Here is a 21513-nt window from a genome sequence, read left to right on the forward strand (position 1 = left end):
ACAAACAGACTTAAAAACATGGATGAAATATGATGCTCAACTTTATGTCTTTCCGACAATTTTGCAGTTGTCCAGTCCAATTTGGACAGCCTTTCAATTAAAACAATACAGAATAGCCTGATATTTCAAAATATTTCAGATTTGCTGAATCACCGAGTCTGGATGTCAACAGGAGATAATAAAACATTGTAACAGCAGAGTAGAAATGTGTGACAGACGCATTCCTCTGTATTTTCACTAGGGGGCAGTGAGAGATCCACACTTGAGCTTCACACGCACTAAACACAGCGGAAGGAAATGGGAAGGGTCTGTTTAAAGACAAATGTACATTCAGGTTTAATTGGTTTAGTCGAGGACACAAAACACAAGCATCTTGATTTCTGCAGATTAAGGGGAAAAAAAAGGTCCAACAAAAGTCCAACACATATTTGAGGGCAGAGCATGGGACCAAATGTTGAGCGGTGCCCTTCTTCTATAATGCAGTGGTTGCTGTTGTTAAGGGATCGTGGTCAGTGATGCATAACACCACAGTCTCTACCTGGTTTAGTGTTGTCAACAAGCCAGTAATGCAGAGTTAGGCCCTTCTTGTGCCGATGTTAGCGGAGAGAGTTGACATGAGGTGACATGAGGGTTTCAGAGCACATCTTTGGATTACTTTGATTATCCTCTGGTAAATTTAAAGGATGTTTTCTCTTCACTTACTAAGACTGCGTGCGTCTTAAAGCATCTTTAGGAGTGGGATTCGCTCTGTTCTGTGATGTAATTGCTTTTTCTAAATTGCTAAAAGACTTTTCCAGTTCAACAGCAATTGTTAACTTGGTTCAATAAAGAGTATTGATTGCTGTGGCGTTGGGATGTTTTGGAGGACAGGGAACTGTAGCACCTCCTCAGACTGAGAAGAGTACGAGAGGATTTCCTATGATATTTTGATCATGTCGACAAATAATGACAATTTTTGGACTAGGATTCATGTCATGGTCCACAAGTTTAGCCGTCTTTGCTGAGCTTTTTTTAGTTTGACGTTAACTACAAACTGAGACTGTGTCAGTAGAGACAGCTGGCATCCTTGAGTTCATCCACCAGCACTGACTCAGTTTTGGCCTGCGGAAAGAGGGGGGGGGGGGGGGGCTGCACCACAACAAAAATATTCATGGGGGTGCAAGGGGTGAGGTGCAGCACCCAGAGCGAAGGCCCCAGTGTGACTCAGGTTAGCGTTGAAAAGTTGCCACAACTGTGGTGCTATTTAAAGCGGCCACCTTGTTGTGCCCGAGGCCCCGACGGTCGGACTCAGAGGAGCAGGGGAGGACGGGTCCGAGTCCACAGAACGCAGCTCGGATGACTCTGTGTGTTAACTGTGTTAAATTTGTTTTTAATTGTGTGCACCAGGAGGCTTTACTTTTTGAAGCACACACCTTTAAGTCATCTTTCTGTTCTTTCATTGAAGAGATGTTTCAATGTTCTTCTTCTTCAATGTTGCTCTGCCTCTCAGATTTCAATTTTAAGTAGGCCACAGTGTTAGCCGCCGCTCAGGCCCTCTTGTTGGGGATTTCCCAAAGCTTCAACATAACTAAAGGCACTGAGTATTGTGTGAATTTACTCAAATTTGATGTTCATGTGGTTTAAAATGTCGAGTAGTTTTCACATGATCTTTTTAAAAGAGAACCAGTTTTCCAAAATTGATTTTCAGTCAATTACAAATGATTATTTAATGCAGCACAAAAGAATATTAGACATCAAGTTCAATAAAGAGGCATGCCAATTCTCAAAAATCTCTCTATCTCTATTGCATTACCAGAAGACTTTGCAGGTTTTCTGCCTGCAGCCTGTTTGCTCTGTGAGTCAGCAGCTGTGCTGGAAGCCATTAGACGAAATGTGTCTGCTGCAGAGTTTCTATTTACATCCACAAGAGAAATGTCTCATCTTAAGGAAGCCCCACCAGTGCGGTGCAGGCTCCTGTATATTCTACACAACGTGTGACAGGAATGCACGCTCTCTGATTAGACGTGACTATATTGAAAAACTATTTTAGTGACGTTCTTGGCATGATGATATGAGTCACTGCATAGCAGATTGACAGCAACATCTATAGGTGAAAAACAAAGGACGCGTTTGTGTGTCCCTCTCAACTGATAAGTGAGGAATCTTGGCTCTATTAGATAATGACGCCATGTGTCTGGATTTAGATTGTAGTCCCGCCAAACACACTTAAACAGAGTGTCTAGTTTATTTTGTTCAAGCCAATTATAGCTAATCTAACTAATGTAGGAAATGGCGAGGGCACAATGAAGCGCGACAGGTGATTATACACACAATAAATGCACCTATTTGAATGACGATTCTGCCCAATATGTATAAGGATATAAACTATTTAGTCCTCCAACAACTTAACAGCAAACAAATTACATTGTAGATTTCACAGTGAAATTAAGGTCAGTATAAAAGTTACACTTATTGACAAAGTGTAACTTTGCATTATGTCCAAGATACAAGTGATCACAGAGCAAAATGACATCACTCAAACGTATAACCGCCAATAACCTGTTATTGGAATAAATACAGTAAAAAGGAAACTTAAGCTACAACGAATAAACCATTAAAACAATAATAATAAAACTTCCTCCTCCGATCAAAACTGTCAGTGTTTTTTTCAGGACCGTTATTAACACTACTGCATGCAGCTGTGACTGTAAATGATCTCGACCAGACTGTGTGAGTGTGAGCGCACATACGCACGCGGGAACGCACGCGCGCGGCAACAGCTGAACCCGCGGCAGCCGCGCGCGTGCGTGCAGAATCCGGTAGAAAGTAACGGTACTTTTATGGGAACGTCTCACCTACACGCAACCAGCAGCCAGTGCGCGTCGCTGCACCCGGTGGTCGCACCTCGGATTGTCCTGCGTTCCACTTCTTTCCGCTTTCCGTCCAACTGAAGGATTTCCCTTTTTTTTTCTTCTTTCAAAAGTCAGAAAAAGAAGAGGACTAAAGAGGTAAAATGCCGTTTTCTAAATGAGTTGTGGAGGAAGAAAAGGATTGTAAAACCATGAATAGTCTTTTCCATCATCATAATGTGCCAAGGTCAAAACTATTAGTTCCCCAAAGTTGCCCTGAACACATTACCAGTATTTTAATTTAGTTATATGGCGTAGAACAGTTAACTATACGTTATAGTGCAACATGTGAACCGACACAGGAACATTACCATTATTATTGGCTGTACTAAAGTAGTAGTTAAATACATTAATGTGTCAAACTTATTTTGTACGATACACAACATCTTGTGCCAGAGTACAGAAATAGGACCAAGAGTCAAATCAAGAGCCAAACCTCCAGTTTGTCATTTAAGAGGACTTGTTTTGTACAGCCTTGTCTTTTAAATTAGAAGATTTATGGGTGAGATTTTCTTTTTTCATGGAACAGATTCCTTTGAGATTTTTGCACATCTTCAACATCAGGCCAAAAATAAAGTTTATATCCTCCAAGTCGCTAAATCCTTAATACCAAAGATTATGTAGTTGTGTATTTTGAGTCCAAACTTTATGTGTCAATGCGTAACAGAAGAAATATTCTTCCAGATTGGAAACAGCTGTCTGCTTGTGTGTCCGGCCAGTCTCCCGACTCCAATGCGTTGAGTATAAATCATGTGATGGGAAATATACGTTACACTGAACGTTCCACATTCAATGACAAAATGCTCGAGCTCCTAATAGGCAGCATCATGGCGCTCTGGTCTTCATGCATGAATATAAAAGGTGTTTGAGGACAAAGGTTTAGCAGATTTCAGTGTTGGATGACTAACAGTCCAAACAGCTGTGGTTCATCCAGTTGTCTCGCTCTTTGTCTGGCCATTTTGTCATGGGCCTGAAGGACGACATGTGGCTGCCAACTTGAGCTCTGTCCAACTGCCTATCGCTCTCCAGAAATAGATGTGATCACATGTCCGGGACCCACAAGTGTGCTATAGATAGAGGGCCTCCATTGCACTCTGCCTTAACATACTGGGAAATGGAGCAGCTTTGCTTGCCCTTAACTTTAATAATCGGCTAACTTGAATCCCAGCACGAGATCATCAAAATAATGAAAATACAAGATCTCTTATTTTCGATCAATATTTATTTTCACGTGGCTATAAATGAGTTGCATTATAGCGACAGATAAAAAAAGAAAAAGAATAGTCAGAATAGTGAATACATAGAAAATAAGTGAACATTCTGTTACATCTTGATTGTTTAAAAGAGAAGCACCATCTTCAAACAAATTCAGGTAAACACCAACTAAGGCTTTTTGTTTTTACATTTCGCTGTGAAGTAATGAACACATTGCGAAATGAATAAATGTATTTTGCGGATACATTTATTTGAAATGTTGTCTTTTTATTTTTCAAATCAATAACATTTTGTAAACATAAATACATCAGATCCTTTTATTAAAAGGTAATTTGATATGTCATACGGTCAAATTACTTCACCTCTCCTTTATGTGCAAGAAAAATAACATTCGAAACGCCCTGCTTCGCTTTGCAGGTAACATTCGACGTTTGAGTTCGCCAGCTATTCACTGTGCTACAAAAATGACTGAGGTGGCGCAGGTGGCCGTCGTCGGCCACGACGTCGACGATGTCACCAACGAAAGTGAACTCAACACGAGCGACGCGGAAAACAAGGAGGAAGATGGCGCGGAGGTCGATGGCGACGACGCGGAGGCCGAGGAGGGGAGCGAGGACGCGTCACGACCGGAAGACAAAGAGCCTCTCAACGCCGACGTTGAAGAAAGCAACCAGGCCGACGAGTCGCGCGTGAACGGCGTGAATCACGAAGAGAACTCAGAAGCTTTAAGTGGCAGAGAACAGGACACAGAGACAAAGGAGGACGAGGACGCTGACGCGCGAGAAGGCCTCAGCATTTCTGACCTGCAACTTAAGAAAGAGGTGAGTGAGGAGATGAAAGCGGACCAGTGATGAGATCCATCTCTTGTGGATCGTGGGCTTCCCCGTCCATGCGGATAATGTTTTTCATCCCTCTCACTGTTAAACCACAGAAACTCCTCCGATCCAGAAAGCACGTGGCCCGGAGCTACGTGCCCAAGCAGAGCAAAGGCAAGGGGGACGTGACGGGAAAGTTCGAGGCCATGCAGAAGGCCAGAGAGGAGCGCAGCAGGCAGAGGAACACGGAGGAGCAGCAGAAGAGGAAGGAACAATACGTCAAGGAGAGAGAGTGGGGTCGCAGGAAGCAGCAGGTCAAAGACAGATAACCCCACTAATCCCCCTGGCTGAGACCTGCATTGCATGATGGGGCATGACGCCGGGGGACGGGGCCGCCGGGCTGAGTGAGAATTCATCGTCTTCCAGGCACCACTCAGCGTTTTGCAGAATTAACCAATTAATAAATAACGGTTTGTGTTGTATTTTGCTTTGGTTTGTGTTTAACTTTTAGGATGGTTGCCATTTTAACCCTAATGATGTGCACAAGGACCACTAAAGTGTGATCGAATGAGGCCAAAATAGAAATAATAATAATTCTAAACGCATGTCGCAAAGGAAAGAATCACTCTCAGATCTTAATTTGATTTTGTATTCCACATCCCAAATTTGACACAAATCAATCAAATGTGTTACAGTACATTTTACGAGCACAACACAGAGAAACTTTGTATCTTCTCTTCCCGTCAGTGGGAAGCCAACTGGCCCGTCTCTACCAGTCCATGCTCTGTCCTTTGTTCTCGCGAGGGTAACCCTGCAGTCTGAGATGCAAGTAAACTTCAATAAAATCTCTGACCAAGCTCTCGCTGATCGAGTTGCATGGTGGTAATGTAGTCACCAGGGTTTGTCAAGGTGGAAGTGCAGAGAAAATGTTCCCCTTGTTCTGCAGCATCACTTTTGAGTGATTTTGAAGGCAATATTTAAAGGAAAAACAGCAAATGTTATTTGGTTCCAGCTTCTCAAATATGATGATTTTCTTCTTTTATGCATTCTATATCCTTGCAAACTGAATATCTTTGGACTGTTGGTCACACAAAACGAGCCATTTCAGCACATCGCATCGCTCTGTGAAATCACAATGGCCATTTGTCCGATGCACTGGGGAACATTTTGCTGAGAGAAAAGCTTCCAGTGTGAAAATGAAAGAATCAGAGATAAGAATTCTGGCTTTTTATTTTTTTTAATTTTTTTTCTTTGAGGTCGATGGCGGTGAAACAAACACAGTGATATGGTGATAAGTGAGTGGATTATACGTGATACTCAGAGAGAACAACCTCCCTGTTTACAGCCGTGCCATAACTGGCTTTGGCTCGAGCACTCACGCTCATCTCCTGTTCGTGCAACAATCCCACGGCCCAATCAGAGGCCCTCCTGCAGGTCACATGACCTGGCTATTAGTAGAGATTATGTCCTTGTTCTTGCTGGGACCAGCATGGCTCCTGAGTGGCAAAGGAGATGATCTCAGCTAAACCGTAACCTCACCACCACTCCTCATCTGATCCGCACGCAGATAAAGGAGCTGCTCGCCTCCAGCGATGAGGAAGAAGAGGTGAAGCCAGCAAAGGTAGAAAAATCCTACGTCCCTAAAATCACAGGTAAGAAGTGCAAAGGGTAGGAAGAACGGGAATTTAGCCATGCGCCTGAGAAGAAGATGAGGCTGAGGGCTTGTGTTGTGCTCTGTGGAATCCTCAGGTAGTGTGAAGGGGAAGTTTGCAGTAATGGAAAAACAAAGACAAGAGGAGGAAAGGAAGAGGATGGAGGGAGAGAGGAAGAAAAGGGAAGCCCAGGATAACATGGAAAAAGCCAAAATAAAGAAAGAGCTGGCTAAGAAAGCTGCTGAGGTAAGTGAAGCTGGCCTGAGCTCCTTCTACAGGGTCTCAGTGGGAAGTGGGATGGTTCAGTGCTGCCTTACTGATGGAAATGCGGTAGTTGTAAGTGTAATCATTCAGGTAATCCTCAGCTGCCACTCGGATGAGTTATTTTAAGTGGCACAAACAGTTGGCGGAGGCTGGATATAGGTCCGAAACCACCAGTAGCATTGTTGACATGAACAGCATGTGAACCCGCTAAATGGGTTAATATAGCTTACGGGTCTCAGACTAAAACACAATGTAGTGCAAAACTAGAATTCATTTGTTTCGTTAAGTACGGAACAGGTAGAAGGATTTCATACCTTCAGACAGTGTATTTGTTGGGAATGGTTACATAAAGGATTCTTGTGCCAGATAGCCAATTACAGGCAATTACCTGCCATGTCTTTGGCCTAAATCTGCTCTACTCTCGTACTGTCAAACATTTATAAGGCTGTTTATTGTCAACAGCTAAACAGTGCACAAAAAACAGTAGTGGTTTTTATTATGAATGTGTTTTTACTACTTTTCTCAGATATTATCAAGGGCGGCAGCAACCGACTTGTATATGGAAGAAGTTTGATGATTTTTGCAATTTTGCAGGAAATACATTATACAATTACAAATATAGACTTTATTTATGTTGATTTTCAAACCGTGTTTTATTTGCAAGTGAGCAATTCCCTATTTTTAGCTTGGAGAGGCCTTTAAACAACATATAAACCACTATGAGGGAAACTAAAATGATAGAACCTTCTTTTACGGAGACCTACAGTATAACAATAATCTAAGTATAATGTAATAGTTGCCTTGGATATTAATAAATATGTAAAAAAAATGAAGCAGGTATTTAGACTAGTTGGCTCTCTTGAAATTAAAGGTCGTTATTTTTTCTGAGGGTTTCCTCTAAAAATAAGTGCTTAATTAAAGCAATGAAAGATACAATTACAACAACCTTTTCAAGGTTGATTGGGATAATAACTAGTTACTGATATTGAGTTCAGAATCTCTAAAATCCTGGCTACCACCCCTGGTGATGGTGCAGACAAAAGCATGAAGTAATTAGAAAAAGTATTATTGTGATTTAAGTATTTTCTTCGTAGCAACTCATCTGAAGAAAATCAAACATGCTTCAGATCTTTTATCAGAAGAAACTTCTCGAGATGAACACGTTCCTGTTGGAACACAAGGGACAAATGGCCTGATGATTCTTAAAAAAAACCCAGCAGCAGCTCACATGCAGCACTGCCAGGTGTAGACAGCATATGACCGGCAACTGTTTCCCACACCTCCCAGTGACTAAATTAGCCCTAGACCTCCTTGCTGGGACTAAATCAGACTCTGGTATCTTAGACTGACTCCCATTCGCGGACCCGCTGCAAATGGCAACATCAGGCCAATAGAGTTGACCCCTATCCACCCACATGCTCTTATTCCCAGCCTGTCTGTGTGAAGCTATGCGCTGAGATTGACCTGACTTTCCCTCTACCACTGATAAGTTAGTGTGTCACCTAGAAGAGCTCAAGCCTAAAGGGTTGAAGACATATTAGGATCCAGTACATGATTACGCATGTATCCGTAACAATGTAGAAACTCCATTACAAGTGCACTATGAGTAAAGTATCGTCAGCAGATTATTAGGTATTCACGTTGCAAGAACCTCAAACCTGCCTTTGTAATACCTCCTTATATTAATTTATTAAACTTCTTTTAGGATGGAGATGACACAATTCTGGTACGGGTGGTTCCAGGAAAGTCTTCACGGCCTCCAGGCAAAATCAAGGTAAACTTTGAGGACATGGAGAAGAATCGAGAGGAGGAAGTGAAGAAGAAAGTGGAGGAAGAGAAGAAGAGGCGCTACGATGAAAACAAACGCTCCTTCAGGGATGCCAAGCGGCGTTCGGTTGTGGAACAGGTACAGAAATGACGTTTTTTGTGGGCGAAACGCGACGGTCACCGATTCTGCCTTCATTTTAAACGACGCATTCTCATTCGGACGCAGGATGAAGAGGAGAAGCCTTCCGAGAGGATGCAGGTGACTCCCGGAAAGCTGAAGATGACGTTCGAGGAGTTGGAGAAGGAGAGACAGGAGCACAAGAAGAAGCAGGCCGAGGGGGAAGCAAAGCGCCGCCTGCTAGACGAGAAGAAAGCGTTCGAGGAGGCCAGGCTGGAGATGGTGAACCCAACTTCCAAATATAACCCGCATTTCAATGGCATTTTTGCTAACTGTTCTTATCTCTTGTTTCCTGATTCCAACTGGTGCTGAGAACCAATAGTTGAGTCTCCAGGTTCCGTTAACTAATTGCCACAGCCAGTGATACTTTATGTACGAGACGGCAGACGAGCCGACCGGTACTTAAAACACCTTCCGTGGGTCATCAGGGAGAGAACGAGGAGGACCCTCAGCCGGCTGAGGAAGACGCCGAGGAGTTCCGACCGGGAAAACTCAGGCTGAGCTTCGAAGAGCTGGAAAGGCAGAGGGTGGAAGAAGAGCGCAAGAAAGCAGAGGAGGAGTACAAGAGACGAATGGAGGAGGAGAGAAGAGCTTTCGCTGAAGCCAGGAAGAGCATGGTCAGCTTCCCATAAATACAGTTTTCAACACCAAAGATGCATAGAACCTTAAAGGAATAGTTACACGTTTAGGGGAATAAACGGATTCCCCGAGTTGGTTCATTTTAACTTACTATTAAATTTGTATGCTAAATATAAGGCAGCAGCCAGTTTGCTTAACTTAGTTTAAAAACAGGTTGGAAACGGCTACCCTTATTCTTTCTATAAACATGAACTCAACAACACATTTGAAGTCGTGCATGGATTTATGTGACTATTTATTGAACGGGAGCATTAACTTCCTTGAATTTGTGCTGGTTTCCTGGCAACTGCGCCCTTGTAAAACAATTGTCATTTTTACACATTCTCAAACATCGATTTGTTGATTTTGTTACTGTCGGGCTGCTGTCTCCAGCCTTCGTGGTAAGCTAAGCTAACCGGCTGCTGGCTGGAGCATTATCTTTATTGGCCAGATAACAGTAGAATAGACGTCTTCGTCTAATTCACCCCCCAAAAAATACAAATATCTCCTAAAATGTCAAACTATTCCTTTAAGGTGGTTTCCACCTGACCTAGCAGCCCTCAGCGACCTTCTTATCTACAGTGCACAGAGATTAACTGACTCACTGTGCTGTGGCTCAGCTCGTAGATGAGGATGACGAGGTGCTGATGGCCTTACTGAACCTGGAGGGCAGCAAGCCCGGGAAGATATGCGCCAGTTTTGAGGATCTGGAACGCCAGAGAAGAGAGGAGGAGCAGAAGAAGGCAGAGGAGGATGCCAAGAAGAGACTGGAAGAGGAGAAGAAGCTCTTCGCTGAGGCCCGCAAGAGCATGGTACGTCTTCATGAATCGTGTAGTTCACTGATCAATAACAGAAGACGCTTCTCAGGCTTCAACCTGGTTTGCTGCTGCTGACCTTTCCCTCTTAACAGAACATAAAAACACCAGCAAACAGCGCGTACATTTGCTTTAGTTATGCATAAAAACTATATATATTTTCATTTCATATTTTTCACAGAAAAAAAAAAGAAACAACTGCTATTTATGCAGCATTTTTCAATGCATGTATTTCCTATAAGTACAAGGTCTAGACAGGATGATGACGGGGATTTCATGCATGGTGTTTTTAAAAGTTCTTAACAATATTAAGAACGTCTCCTACGTGGTGCAACCAGTTACTCCTCCGCCACGGTGAAATCTCGTCCTCTTGTGTGTACTTTGCATAGGTACTAGATGAGGAAGGAGGGATGGTAAAGAGTGAATCCCAGGAAGCACTGCATCCTAAAAAACTTGAGATGAACTTTGAAGAGCTTCTGAAAGAGAAGGAGGAAGCTGAGAGGAGACGCAAGGCCGAGGAACGCAAAAAGAAAATGGAGCAGGAGAAGCAGGAATTTGAGCAGCTCAGACAAGAGATGGGCGAGGTCAGTTTGGAACATTGGAAATGATAGTTATCATTTACGCAGTTGTTAAAACAATCCAAAACACATTTGTCTTCTATCCCACAGGATGAAGTGAATGAAAGCTCCGACGTTGTAAGCAAAGAGTACGAAGAACTGACCAAACTCAAAAGGACCGGCTCCATCCAGGCCAAGAACCTCAAGTCCAAATTTGAGAAGATCAAGCAGCTGACGGAAGAGGACATTCAGAAAAAGATTAATATGGAGAGAGCACGGAGGAAGGCCGTTGATGATGAAATTAAAGAGAGAGAAACGGAGAGATTCCAGGAGGCAAGACATTTATAATCCAAGACGTTTGAAGTACTTCTAAACGTGGACCCTCCTGCTGTTATGAACAGGGCATGATCCCGTATATATTCAAATTGCTGTGTTTTTCAGGAGGATGGGGAACAAGAAACCCCGTCATTGAGGGCCGAGGAGTCACCATTCAAACAGAAGGTGGATATGAAAGCCAGATTTCAACAAATGGCCAACGCCAGAGAGGAAGAGGAGAGGAGGAGGATAGAAGAGCAGAAGCTGCAGAGGATGCAGTTTGAGCAGCAGGAAATTGATGCTGCCCTCCAAAAAGTGAATATTCCAGTTTCATGACCACATTATCTCAATCACTTTCGTTTAATTTGGCTAATTTAACAACGCTTTCTGATTTCTGTGTCGTCTGTTCGCAGAAGAAGGACGATGACGTAGAGGAGGAGGGTAGCATCATCAACGGCTCGGCGGCCTACGAAGATGAGGAGGACCATGCCAGGTCGGGGGCTCCGTGGTTTAAAAAGCCACTTAAAAATCAATCTGTGGTGGACTCGGAGCCAGTTCGGTTCACCGTGAAGATCACAGGGGAGCCCAAGCCGGAGGTGACCTGGTGGTTTGAGGGAGAGATGCTGCAGGATTGTGAGGACTATCAGTATATAGAGAGAGGGGAGACGTACTGCCTCTACCTGCCGGAGACCTTCCCAGAGGACGAGGGAGAGTACATGTGCAAGGCTGTGAACAGCAGAGGCACAGCAGCGAGTACCTGCATCCTCACAGTAGAAAGTAAGACCACCTTGGTGTGATTGCATGCCTGCATGATGCCCTCTGTGCGCATTTCTATCTCTGGCCACGAGTTGGATCGCACGCTCCTCTCCCTCGTGAACGCAGGCAGGTTGGATAACGGCTCTTCTGTTTCTTTTTCGCAGCCTATGACTACTGATGCCCCTTCCATGTTCTGGAAACTTTCCCTGTTGTCTGTCTCTCTCTCTCCTTTTGTAAAACTTCATCCCTCGTGGTATATTTCAACAGCAGAGGGAAGGAAATGGCAGTATGCTTGGCATTCCTAAGGGAGCGGTACACAACACACACACACACACATGAATACACACACACATGCACACACGAATGCAACATGTTGTTTACGTTTGTAAAGCTGCACTCCCTGTAGAGTAGAACGATACTTGTGCCAAAAACAGATCCGATTATTGTTCCTGTGCTATCTTTGCTGCAATGGACCGATATTTGTGATGCCAGCTATTTAAGTATCATATTACCGTATTGTAAATATCACTCTTTATAGTCCATACAAACATTATGGTTGAGGCGTTGAAATATAAACAGTATGCGGTGTACTGATCTTAAAGAATAAGTTACAGGAATATCAGTAAAACATCGTGCTTCGGTATTCTGCTACTGCCCCACTACAGTTTTCAGAACTCTTTGCCAAATCAGTAACTAGTGTTGTGATACTTGTCTGCTTTATATCAAGGAGTAACATCAGCTAATTGGAAAAAGGAAGTGAAGGGTGTGTTAACAATTATATTGCAGGAACAAAATAATGTGTGTTTACGTCCAGTCTTCAAATGGAACTCTTTAGGTCAAGATTAAATATTTTTAAACTGCATGATCATCAACAAAATGAGTTAATATGTTGATTTCTCATTTTCGACCCCCCTTTTTTTCTCTTTGAGTTAAATATAATACTCTTGATACATCTATCACATTTCAGCTGACAATGGGTAACTGTTTTATGGTTCAATAATGGAAGAATAAACATAGGCTAGCTTGAATATTTGTCATATATTATAAATAAAATATGTTGTACAAAAGACAACTGAATATGTGTGGTTTCTCTTATTGTTGTAAGTGTTTAAAACAACGAACTACTGCCTTATCGTATCTGTTTTGAGGTGAAATGCTCCTTCGAGGATTTAATACATTTTAACCCACTGACCCATCATCATTGCACACATATAAACAGGAAGTGAATGGTATTGTGTCAACAATTTAGAGACGCAGTATTTTGGTTTTTATTTTGTTACATGATGCATGCATCTTAAGACGGTTGTATTTAATTAAAGTGAAAAGTGTTACCATAGTGTATGGTTCTTACTGGGTTGGCTGCCGTGTGGACAGGAGAAAGTAAGAATAAGGATTCGGGCCAGTACGGTTATTTGCATTTGTTAGGGGGATAAGGCAGAAGAAATAGAGAAAAGTAGAATTCATGAGTGAAATCTGTCTTAACCGGACAAGGCCGCTAGGTGGCAGTAGTTGAACATCAAGGCTCCAAAGAAGAAGACTTACTTGCCCGTCGCCATGGTAACGTACACCGCCAGACACGCATAGTTTCCCCCAAACTGTATTATTCATTATTCACAAATTTGAGTTATGCCGCAGCCTCGTTATGTTCACTAACCTAAACTATTAGCTAAACGCTGCAGGCAGGCCCGAGCCCTGTTGGCTATCTGTGTGTTAGAGGAAGGCCATCACCACGTCGCCACCATTATGACTGTATCGGTTGAAGACGTGTCTTCGTCCGTTGTACGGGAATATCTGAGCCGGAAGGTAAGTTAGCCGAAGTTACCTCCAGGTGGTAAACGGGCTTCGTGCCGTTTATAGCGGACCCAGCGAGCTAGCTAGCTTTTACTCCCCGAATGCTAACGTTAGCTTAGCTTGAACTCCAGTGGGAGGACTCCAGCTGTAACACCAGCAGCGGATATTCGACTCTTAAACCAGTTTTTGCGACATATTGTGTGACTGTTTCGCAGGGACTGAAGAGGACGATTGCTTGTATGGATGAAGAACATCCACGCACGACATCCAGTATCAACAACAGATCTCAACTGAGGCAGCTTCTCAACATAGAGGGTCTCTATAGAAATAATAAAGTAAGTCTTGCAGCTGGAAGTTGGCTGCTGTGCAAGTGACCTTTATCAAGACGTCTGTTTGCTGACCTCTCTGTCATTGCAGGCTCAGATCCCCCCCCTGAAAACGTTACTGGAAATGATTGTAAAGCATCACATTGAGGGCCTTAAGAATGATCAGATCACCATCAGTAAAAGTGATTCCCTGCAGTCCGCTGTGAGCTGGAACGCTGATTCTCCTGCTGAGACACCAACAGTGACGAGTGGCACAGAGACGAAGAATAACACCGCTTTTGTTATTAGTAAACAAATCAAATCAAGGTATTTCTTAATTGTGGTTTTCGATACTTTATTTTGTGCTTTTTTGACATTTTGGTTTGAGCATATATGATATTTACCTCCCTCGCAGGTCTGATACAAGAGAAATACGCCCATCTCAATCCACACTTACATCATTATTGCCTAAGACAGATAGAGCGCCCAGTCTAAATCACACAGAAGACCCGTCTTGTGACTCAGAAGCCTATAAACACCAGCCACTAACGGCAGCCTTACGGAACAATGAGAGCGTCCTCAGAAGAGAAGCAGAAAAAACCACTTCCACCACTGAGAGCACCCAAAGGACCAGAATTAATCGAACAAGACGTGGCATGATTGCTGGACCAATCGCTAGTACACTTCAGGTAATAGAGATAAAAAAAAACACATCTAGTATTCATTGTATTACTAATATTAATCGTCCCCTGTTTGTTTACGAATGTTTTCCTTTTTAGGAAGCAAACAAAAAAAAGCCGAACCGAAGGCTAGAAGTGCGGCAGCAGCTACTCGGTGGAGAACTAGAAAACAAGCGGTCAAGTGATGGACTTTTAGGGACTGGCGTACATCAAAAAACCTCAGAGAGCGGCCTGTCTGAAATCAACTCGGCTGACTGCTTACGGGGCCAACGGGAGTTGTGGAGTGCACCAGACAAAGTGCAGAGGGAAAAGAGCTTTGAAAAAGTGCAACAAGACACGTTGACGACTACAAAGTAAATCGCTTTAAGCTGATAATATGTTCTCTGTGGCAACCTCATAGTGTTAAAGTGTTGAAATTATGTCATACAAAGTTTTATCCACAAGTTGATGTACATTGTGTCTGTTTTTCAGAGTAAAGTCTTTGGCCAGGCAAAAAGTGGCTTTGGATGTGGCTGAGATGGTTTTAGGTGGGTGCTGTGCATGTAGAAAAAATAATAAAATTAGCTTTTCCTTTTTATTTCCATTTTTTTCCTTGAATTCGTCAAAGCTAATGGGGAATTAATCAATTTTCCAGATGACATTGATGATGATGAGGATCTGCGTGAGCTCTCCAGAGTGTCCTTTCAGAGAGCCGGGACCGAGCGCAGCTACACAGGCCGCCCGATGGACCAGCACACTGCCACGGTTGGTGGTTTACACCAGTGCTCCTTTTAGTTGCTTAACTAATGCTAGCTACTGTAAATGCCGTTGATTTTTCTGCTATTGTTTTTCTCCAGGAATTGAAAGTGCTTCTCCTTGGTTCAAGCCTAAGCTGTTTCAGTGTTGAGTGGAGGAATCAAGGGTTCGCATTCTCAGAAACGCATGACCTGAGATATGGAATTGTGCAGAAAAAGGTTGTATTAACTGGACCATCCTTCTGAACGTTCTGTAATACATTAGCTACATGTGATTTACTGATACGAATGATATTATGTACTGTGCATTTATTTACTAGGGTGGTCCCTGTGGAGTTTTGGCATCCATGCAAGCCTTTGTTTTGAAGAAACTGCTGTTTGAAAACGTTGAAAGCAGTAACACAGGCCTTCAGTACGTTATCTTTCAAGTCATGGCGTCAGACACTATGTTAACCTCTGAGTGCCCTATTGTAATCCCTTGGATGCTTCTCACAGTCATTAGTTCACATCAAGGCATGCTTTGTAGCCGCTGCATTTGGTGTATTATTTAACCACGCAACCTGCTTTCCACTCGACTGCCACTTTTTTCTCAGGAGGCTGAGACCCTCCAACACGACCAGAAGAAAGGTTCTGGCTTCAGCGACGGCTGAGATACTGTGGAAGGCGGGCGAGGAAAAACAGGCCACAATTGCAATGTAAGATCCGTCTTTTAGCCACTGAATGCTCTTCATCGAGACAACTACACAGAAGCCCATTAACAGTCTTCAAGTAGGTTTATTGCATGTAAATACTTACAAATTGGTTGAGGTCTTTTTAGAAAGGCCTGACAAATCTGCTGCTTCATGTAGAGCGTTGATTAAAAAAAAAAAAGTATGTGTGCTTTTTGTTTTTCTTAAAACAGCAATTCAGGGAGGAATCATTTCACCCCAACTGGACACTTCAAATCTGAAGGAGTCTTTGAAAAGGTTCATGTTGTAACTATGTCAAGACTATACATTCACAAAATGAACTTTTCACAAAACAGATCCTCCGTTTAAGTTGTATGATAACATTTTGTTTTAGATCACATGTTTCACCGTGGATAACATCAAAGACCTGCAGGCGCTGCTGGAGCAGCATATCGATCAGGCAAGAAACTTAATATTAAATACCTCTGTTTCATTTTGCCGGTCATAAACAGATGACCAACGGTATTGTTTCAATCTGTTATTCCACAGTTTGAGACCGGGGTGTCAGGATGCATACTGCTCACCATATCTGCAGTTCTCTCTCGATCCATAGAGAAGTACTTTTGCGGCTTCTCTTTTTGGCTCAGAACAAAGATGTGCTGTATAAAAATCCCTTTTGGTTAAATGATGAAACATCACCCTTAGTGGTCCTTCTCTTTCTTCTGTCTTTAGAGTAAGAGGCGATATGGACGTGCCCACCGCCACACTCATTGGTGCCCACAGCTACTGCACGCAGGTTTGTCTTGAAAGGAAACTATGCTCGGTTTTGTGATTTGGGAATTACACATTTGAATGACTAATGGAAGTCTGGGAATTGGTATTGATGACGTTGGTTAAGGGACTAGAGTGTCTCTTTGTTCAAACGGGAGTAAGAGCAGCCATTTCACCACATGTTTTATTCTGGTTACTAAGATTGCTTCTTGTATTTGTGTACACCAGGAGCTGGTCAACCTGTTTCTCTGCGGCCGAGCCGTTTCTAACGTCTTTGACGATGACATGGAGCTGGACTCCGGCCACGGCAACATGACTCTGCTGAAGGGAGTCAAAGGCCCGTGTGACGTCGGCCTGCTGTCCCTGTTTGAACACTACAACATCTGTAAAGTGAGTGGCGTTGGCTGCACACTCTTTGCTTTGCCAGGAATGTAAAAAACAACAACATTTGTTGTCAGTCTTCCCTTAATGAGCCTCATTTGTCCACACCGCCGTGGAGGAGTCCAAACGGTAATGTGTTGGGTGTGTTGTTAAAACCTTCTTTTAACCTGTAGAAGCCTTTTCCTCAGCCACGGCACCCAAAGTGTTGAAGGAATTAAGTGAGGAAATGCTAAATATCTTTCACATTTTCTACACATTATTAACATACACAGGAAATACCAAAACATGTACAAAATGTATTGTACTACAAAACACTCTTACGCCCTGACAAACTGTCTCTATATTGGCATGCAAACGTACCATGACAGGCGGCTCTCCAAATCCTGTGAGCATTTAACACTTTTATTTGAAAATAATAGGATTGATGATTGCTGGATTCCATTCAGCTGCTTTGCACGCATGTCCTGGTATCTAATAGATGACTGTTCTCTTCTGTGTTCCCTCCATCAAAGGTAGGAGTTCACCTGAAGACCCCCCGTTTCCCCATTTGGGTGGTGTGCAGCGAGAGCCACTTCAGCGTGCTGTTCGGCCTGCAGAGGGAGCTGTTGACCAATCGGGGCCTAAGCATGGAGTTTGAACTCTACTATTACGACGGACTGGCCAATCAACAGGAGGAGATCCGCCTCACCGTCTGTATGTGGCATCACTTGTTTAATGGTGTACATGTTTGTCTTTCCTGTCATCGCCTATTAGTGATTATTAGTCATTACCACTCAGAGAAATGTGGATTTATGTAAAATCTCTGTGATTATGTTTTGATCATGTTTTCCTGCAATCTAAATTATCTTGTAAATGCTTTAGAAAATGTTTTAATATCTTAACGGAAAATGCTAAACGCGTTTTTGCATGTCCAGCTGTTGGGGAATCGGCCCTGCGCTGTCAAGACGACAACACAGAGCTCATCCCTCCGCTGGAGCACTGCATCCGGACACGGTAACGATCTGTTGGCATTTAAAGCACACACACTAACTCACACGTGGACAGTTATGGTTGAAGATCCTACGCAGAACCAAAGAACGTGTTGTAATTCAAATACCTCTCTTGAAGAGTCTGTAAACGTATTTTGTTTTTTTTCGTTCCAGGTGGAAGAACGCGATAGTCAATTGGAATGACACAGAGCCTATTCTCTAATTGATCACATGGTTTAACGTTATTGTTCTATGAAACAATTCTGTTACATATATTTTCTTCATATTGTATCATGTTTTCTTCTAGTTGGTAAGATAATTGTTTACGTGAAATAATGGCCTTAGTGTAATACATCTCACAATCAGGAATCAGGAAACATTTATTGCCATAATGTGTCATACATACAAGGAATTTGACTTGGCGGTTGGTGCGTAACAGCAGACAGTACGACAATGGACGACAAGACAAGAATAAAATAAAAAAAAATGCTATGGGTTAGTTTAAAATAGGAAGGAATAAAAGTTAAAGTTAAAAATGAGGGCAGGCTGCAGCGTGTCATCCGCGCTGCCGATGTAAGCAAATTCTTCCTAAAAGTTTAAAGGAACTGCTGCACAATGCTGTGCGATGACCACAGTGGCCTTATATTCTAATTTTTTCATACAAAGTAGGATGTATTTTAAACCAATATATCCATTTTAAATGTCTAAACTAGTTTAGTTCCCTTATAATATTTTAATCAAGGACACCATCATCATGATAGACCTCATGTGGAACAGAAAATGGTGAAATTAAGATTTATTTATGTTCCGCCAAATCAAGTTACCTCATTACATTTTTCATGTGCAGTTGCAGGCCTAAACTGTTTTTATGAATTCAGAGTAAAATCAAATCATTCACACCTCTTCTGTCTCCACACAATGTTTTTTTTTTGGATTATCTGTCCTTTAAATTATCTGCATTTAATCTGCTGTCAATTGATCAAATACTGCAAAGGGCAACTTCAGTATTTTCCCCATGGTTTTCCGTCTAGTGACTTATGGGGACAACAATTTTTTTAATTGGCCCGGTACTGAGGGAGAAAGCGTCAACAGCAAAACGATGATCGCTGCAATAATACAGTTTACTCCAATTCACTTTCATGAAAAAAACACAACAACAACCCTCTGTGCATTTGAGGAACTCTTTAATAGTTGATTATTTCTTCAAAGCTTAAACATGTTCCAAATAAAGAAACCAACTCTAAAGTAACTGTGTCACACTGTGTCAGGGTATAAAACACGTAGGATGCCTTGCAGTAAATGGCGCTTGGTCTCTTAGCCACAGTGTGGGGCACGCGGAGTGGGTGGCACGCAGACCTTTGCCAACACCTCCAGCACACCAAAGATCAAAGGCGCTTCGGCTGGCACACAGGCCGTGCTGCGTTCATTTCCACTTCCTGCCGAACTGTAAAAATTGGACAAGAGTCCACATGATATCTTGAAAGTGCAATGTACAGTCACTATAAATAAAGTTGCGGGCTGAATGAGGCTTTGGGGGTCTAAGAAATTGGATTAAAGTGTTTACTTTAGCCACAAAATTCTTGTGCGGGCGGGCGGGCGGGAGGGTGGGGGGGAGGGGGGGGGTGATGTACGTCATACGGGAGCCATGTTCAGGGTTTAGGTTATGTGCTATTCACAATGGTAGAATAGAATATTTTGGTAGGTGCCAAAGGGCTAATCCAATCACAATTGTACGTGTGATTGCAAAGTCAATTAAAACAAGAAATCAGGGATAATCCATTTACCTGGTGAGCTGCCGTCAAGTCAGAACTGGATTTTGCCTAAAAAGGTCCAAAGTGTGTGCAAAGGCCGGTGTTACTGTCAGTCAGAATCGCAGCGACTGGATGACTCTGTCTCCTTTTGAAAGCTCGCTGCGGTTGGAGGCGACTCGCTCTCGGTCAGAACCTCCGGGCTTGTCTCCTCTCTGCTCCGGAGCTTTGCCGCATCCGGATGCGGTCTGACAGAAAACAAACGGCCCGGCTTTGGTCTCTATTTACTATTTATCGCATCGGCATTTCTCAGAGGCACCAGAGGAGGGATTTGGTGCTTGTGTGTAATTGCGTTAGAGTCCTCCCACGTGCTGTCCCCGGCGCGTCTTCTGTCTCCTCTCCTAATCTATGCTGTTTGTCTCCAGATAGGTGATATCCTCCTCAGATTAGGATCCAGTGTCCCGGCCCTGCCCAGCTGGACTGGAAGGGATCCCCAGTGCCTCCCAGTGAGGTGCAAGCTGTATTTTTAGCTTCCTAATCCTGTTATAGCTCAGGCAGAAAACACCACCCTCTTCCATTAATTGTTCGAGGTAATCATGATACGATATTCCTGAGCGGAAATACTTGCTTTTTGCAGGTTTGACAACATTCAGGACTTTGATTGTTGGGGTGTTCTTGTGTTAAAGAATCAGCCCTTCAGAACCAGGCCGTCTCGTATCACGTTGGAAAACCTGCATGTATTTAGATTTGCAGATCAAAAGAAAATGTGTTCTTTCCACTCAAGTTAAAGTCCACAGCCTTTCTAAATGAAGCTTTTATAACAATCTCACAACGAGACAAATTCTGCCGAGTTTTGGTTTGGCGGGTGCTTCCTTCACAGTCTGTCGCCATCTCTGTGTGTGTGTGTGTGCGTGTGTCTGTGTGTGTGTTTGTGTGTTTATTTCGCTACCCTAAAAAACAATCACTGTAACTATTCCCCCGGGGACACGTCTCAATACAAGATGATAAAGCAAATGACAAGAAGAAGAATGTTGGATCCTGTTCGTTGAGTGAAGACTCAGAGTAAACTCCCTCATGCACGATGGCCGAGAGGAGCTGCATTAAATAGCAGCTGAGGCCATCCTGCACCATCAGACAGCAACGCGGAGGAAATGATTGCTTTGTCTGTTTGAGGTCAGTTGTACCAGCAGACTTTAGGTTGATTTGCTTGAAATAATGACCTCTTCTAAACGTCAGCCGGTAACTCTCGCCAAAACCATTTTTGAAAAGCCCAAAAGGAAACTAATTATCCCCTTAGATAGAAAAACGTGTTTAGAATGCCCTGCACATGTAAGACGTTTGTTCACCTTTTGCTGCTCTTATCCAAAACAATTTTCATTGGGTTCTATTGACCTTGAATTGCTCAACATCTTGTTGAGTCCCGTCCAAGATATGTGATCTGCCTTTGCAACAAACTCCCAATAAAGGGAATACAGCAATGGAAAAATCCCCTTAGGGGGAATTAAGGGGCTGAAAAATCTGAACCAAATTGTGGAGCCACAACCGTAGCAAAGTAGAAAAAGTAGTAAAAGACTCCTCAAGCATCAGCATGGATCCTCTTTTCCTCAATAATAGCAGAAACATGCCG

The 21513-nt window shown here is 43.0% G+C and overlaps 2 protein-coding genes across 4 annotated transcripts; both read left to right on the plus strand.

The window, feature by feature from the left end:
* Nucleotides 1-2702: 2702 nt before the first annotated feature.
* On the plus strand, nt 2703-12912 carry nexn (nexilin (F actin binding protein)). 3 transcript variants are annotated; one of them, XM_040183284.2, is made up of 14 exons: nt 2703-2987; nt 4521-4924; nt 5035-5232; nt 6486-6570; nt 6668-6816; nt 8540-8740; nt 8828-9001; nt 9208-9396; nt 10018-10209; nt 10602-10796; nt 10881-11102; nt 11211-11399; nt 11498-11861; nt 12005-12912. In XM_040183284.2, the coding sequence occupies exons 2-14, from the start codon at nt 4568-4570 to the stop codon at nt 12016-12018; spliced, it is 2529 nt and encodes an 842-aa protein (XP_040039218.2). In that variant the 5' UTR covers nt 2703-2987; nt 4521-4567; the 3' UTR covers nt 12019-12912.
* A 328-nt stretch (nt 12913-13240) lies between these two features.
* mindy4 (MINDY lysine 48 deubiquitinase 4) lies at nt 13241-19372 on the plus strand. The gene is made up of 18 exons (XM_040184436.2): nt 13241-13643; nt 13847-13966; nt 14049-14263; nt 14352-14625; nt 14716-14969; nt 15088-15143; nt 15251-15360; nt 15453-15569; nt 15671-15762; nt 15944-16045; nt 16252-16315; nt 16413-16478; nt 16568-16635; nt 16751-16814; nt 17018-17179; nt 17683-17863; nt 18085-18163; nt 18313-19372. The coding sequence occupies exons 1-18, from the start codon at nt 13584-13586 to the stop codon at nt 18359-18361; spliced, it is 2133 nt and encodes a 710-aa protein (XP_040040370.2). The 5' UTR covers nt 13241-13583; the 3' UTR covers nt 18362-19372.
* Nucleotides 19373-21513: the final 2141 nt, after the last annotated feature.

This window comes from Gasterosteus aculeatus, chromosome 8 (assembly GCF_964276395.1).
Source record: "Gasterosteus aculeatus chromosome 8, fGasAcu3.hap1.1, whole genome shotgun sequence".
Lineage (NCBI taxonomy): Eukaryota > Metazoa > Chordata > Actinopteri > Perciformes > Gasterosteidae > Gasterosteus > Gasterosteus aculeatus.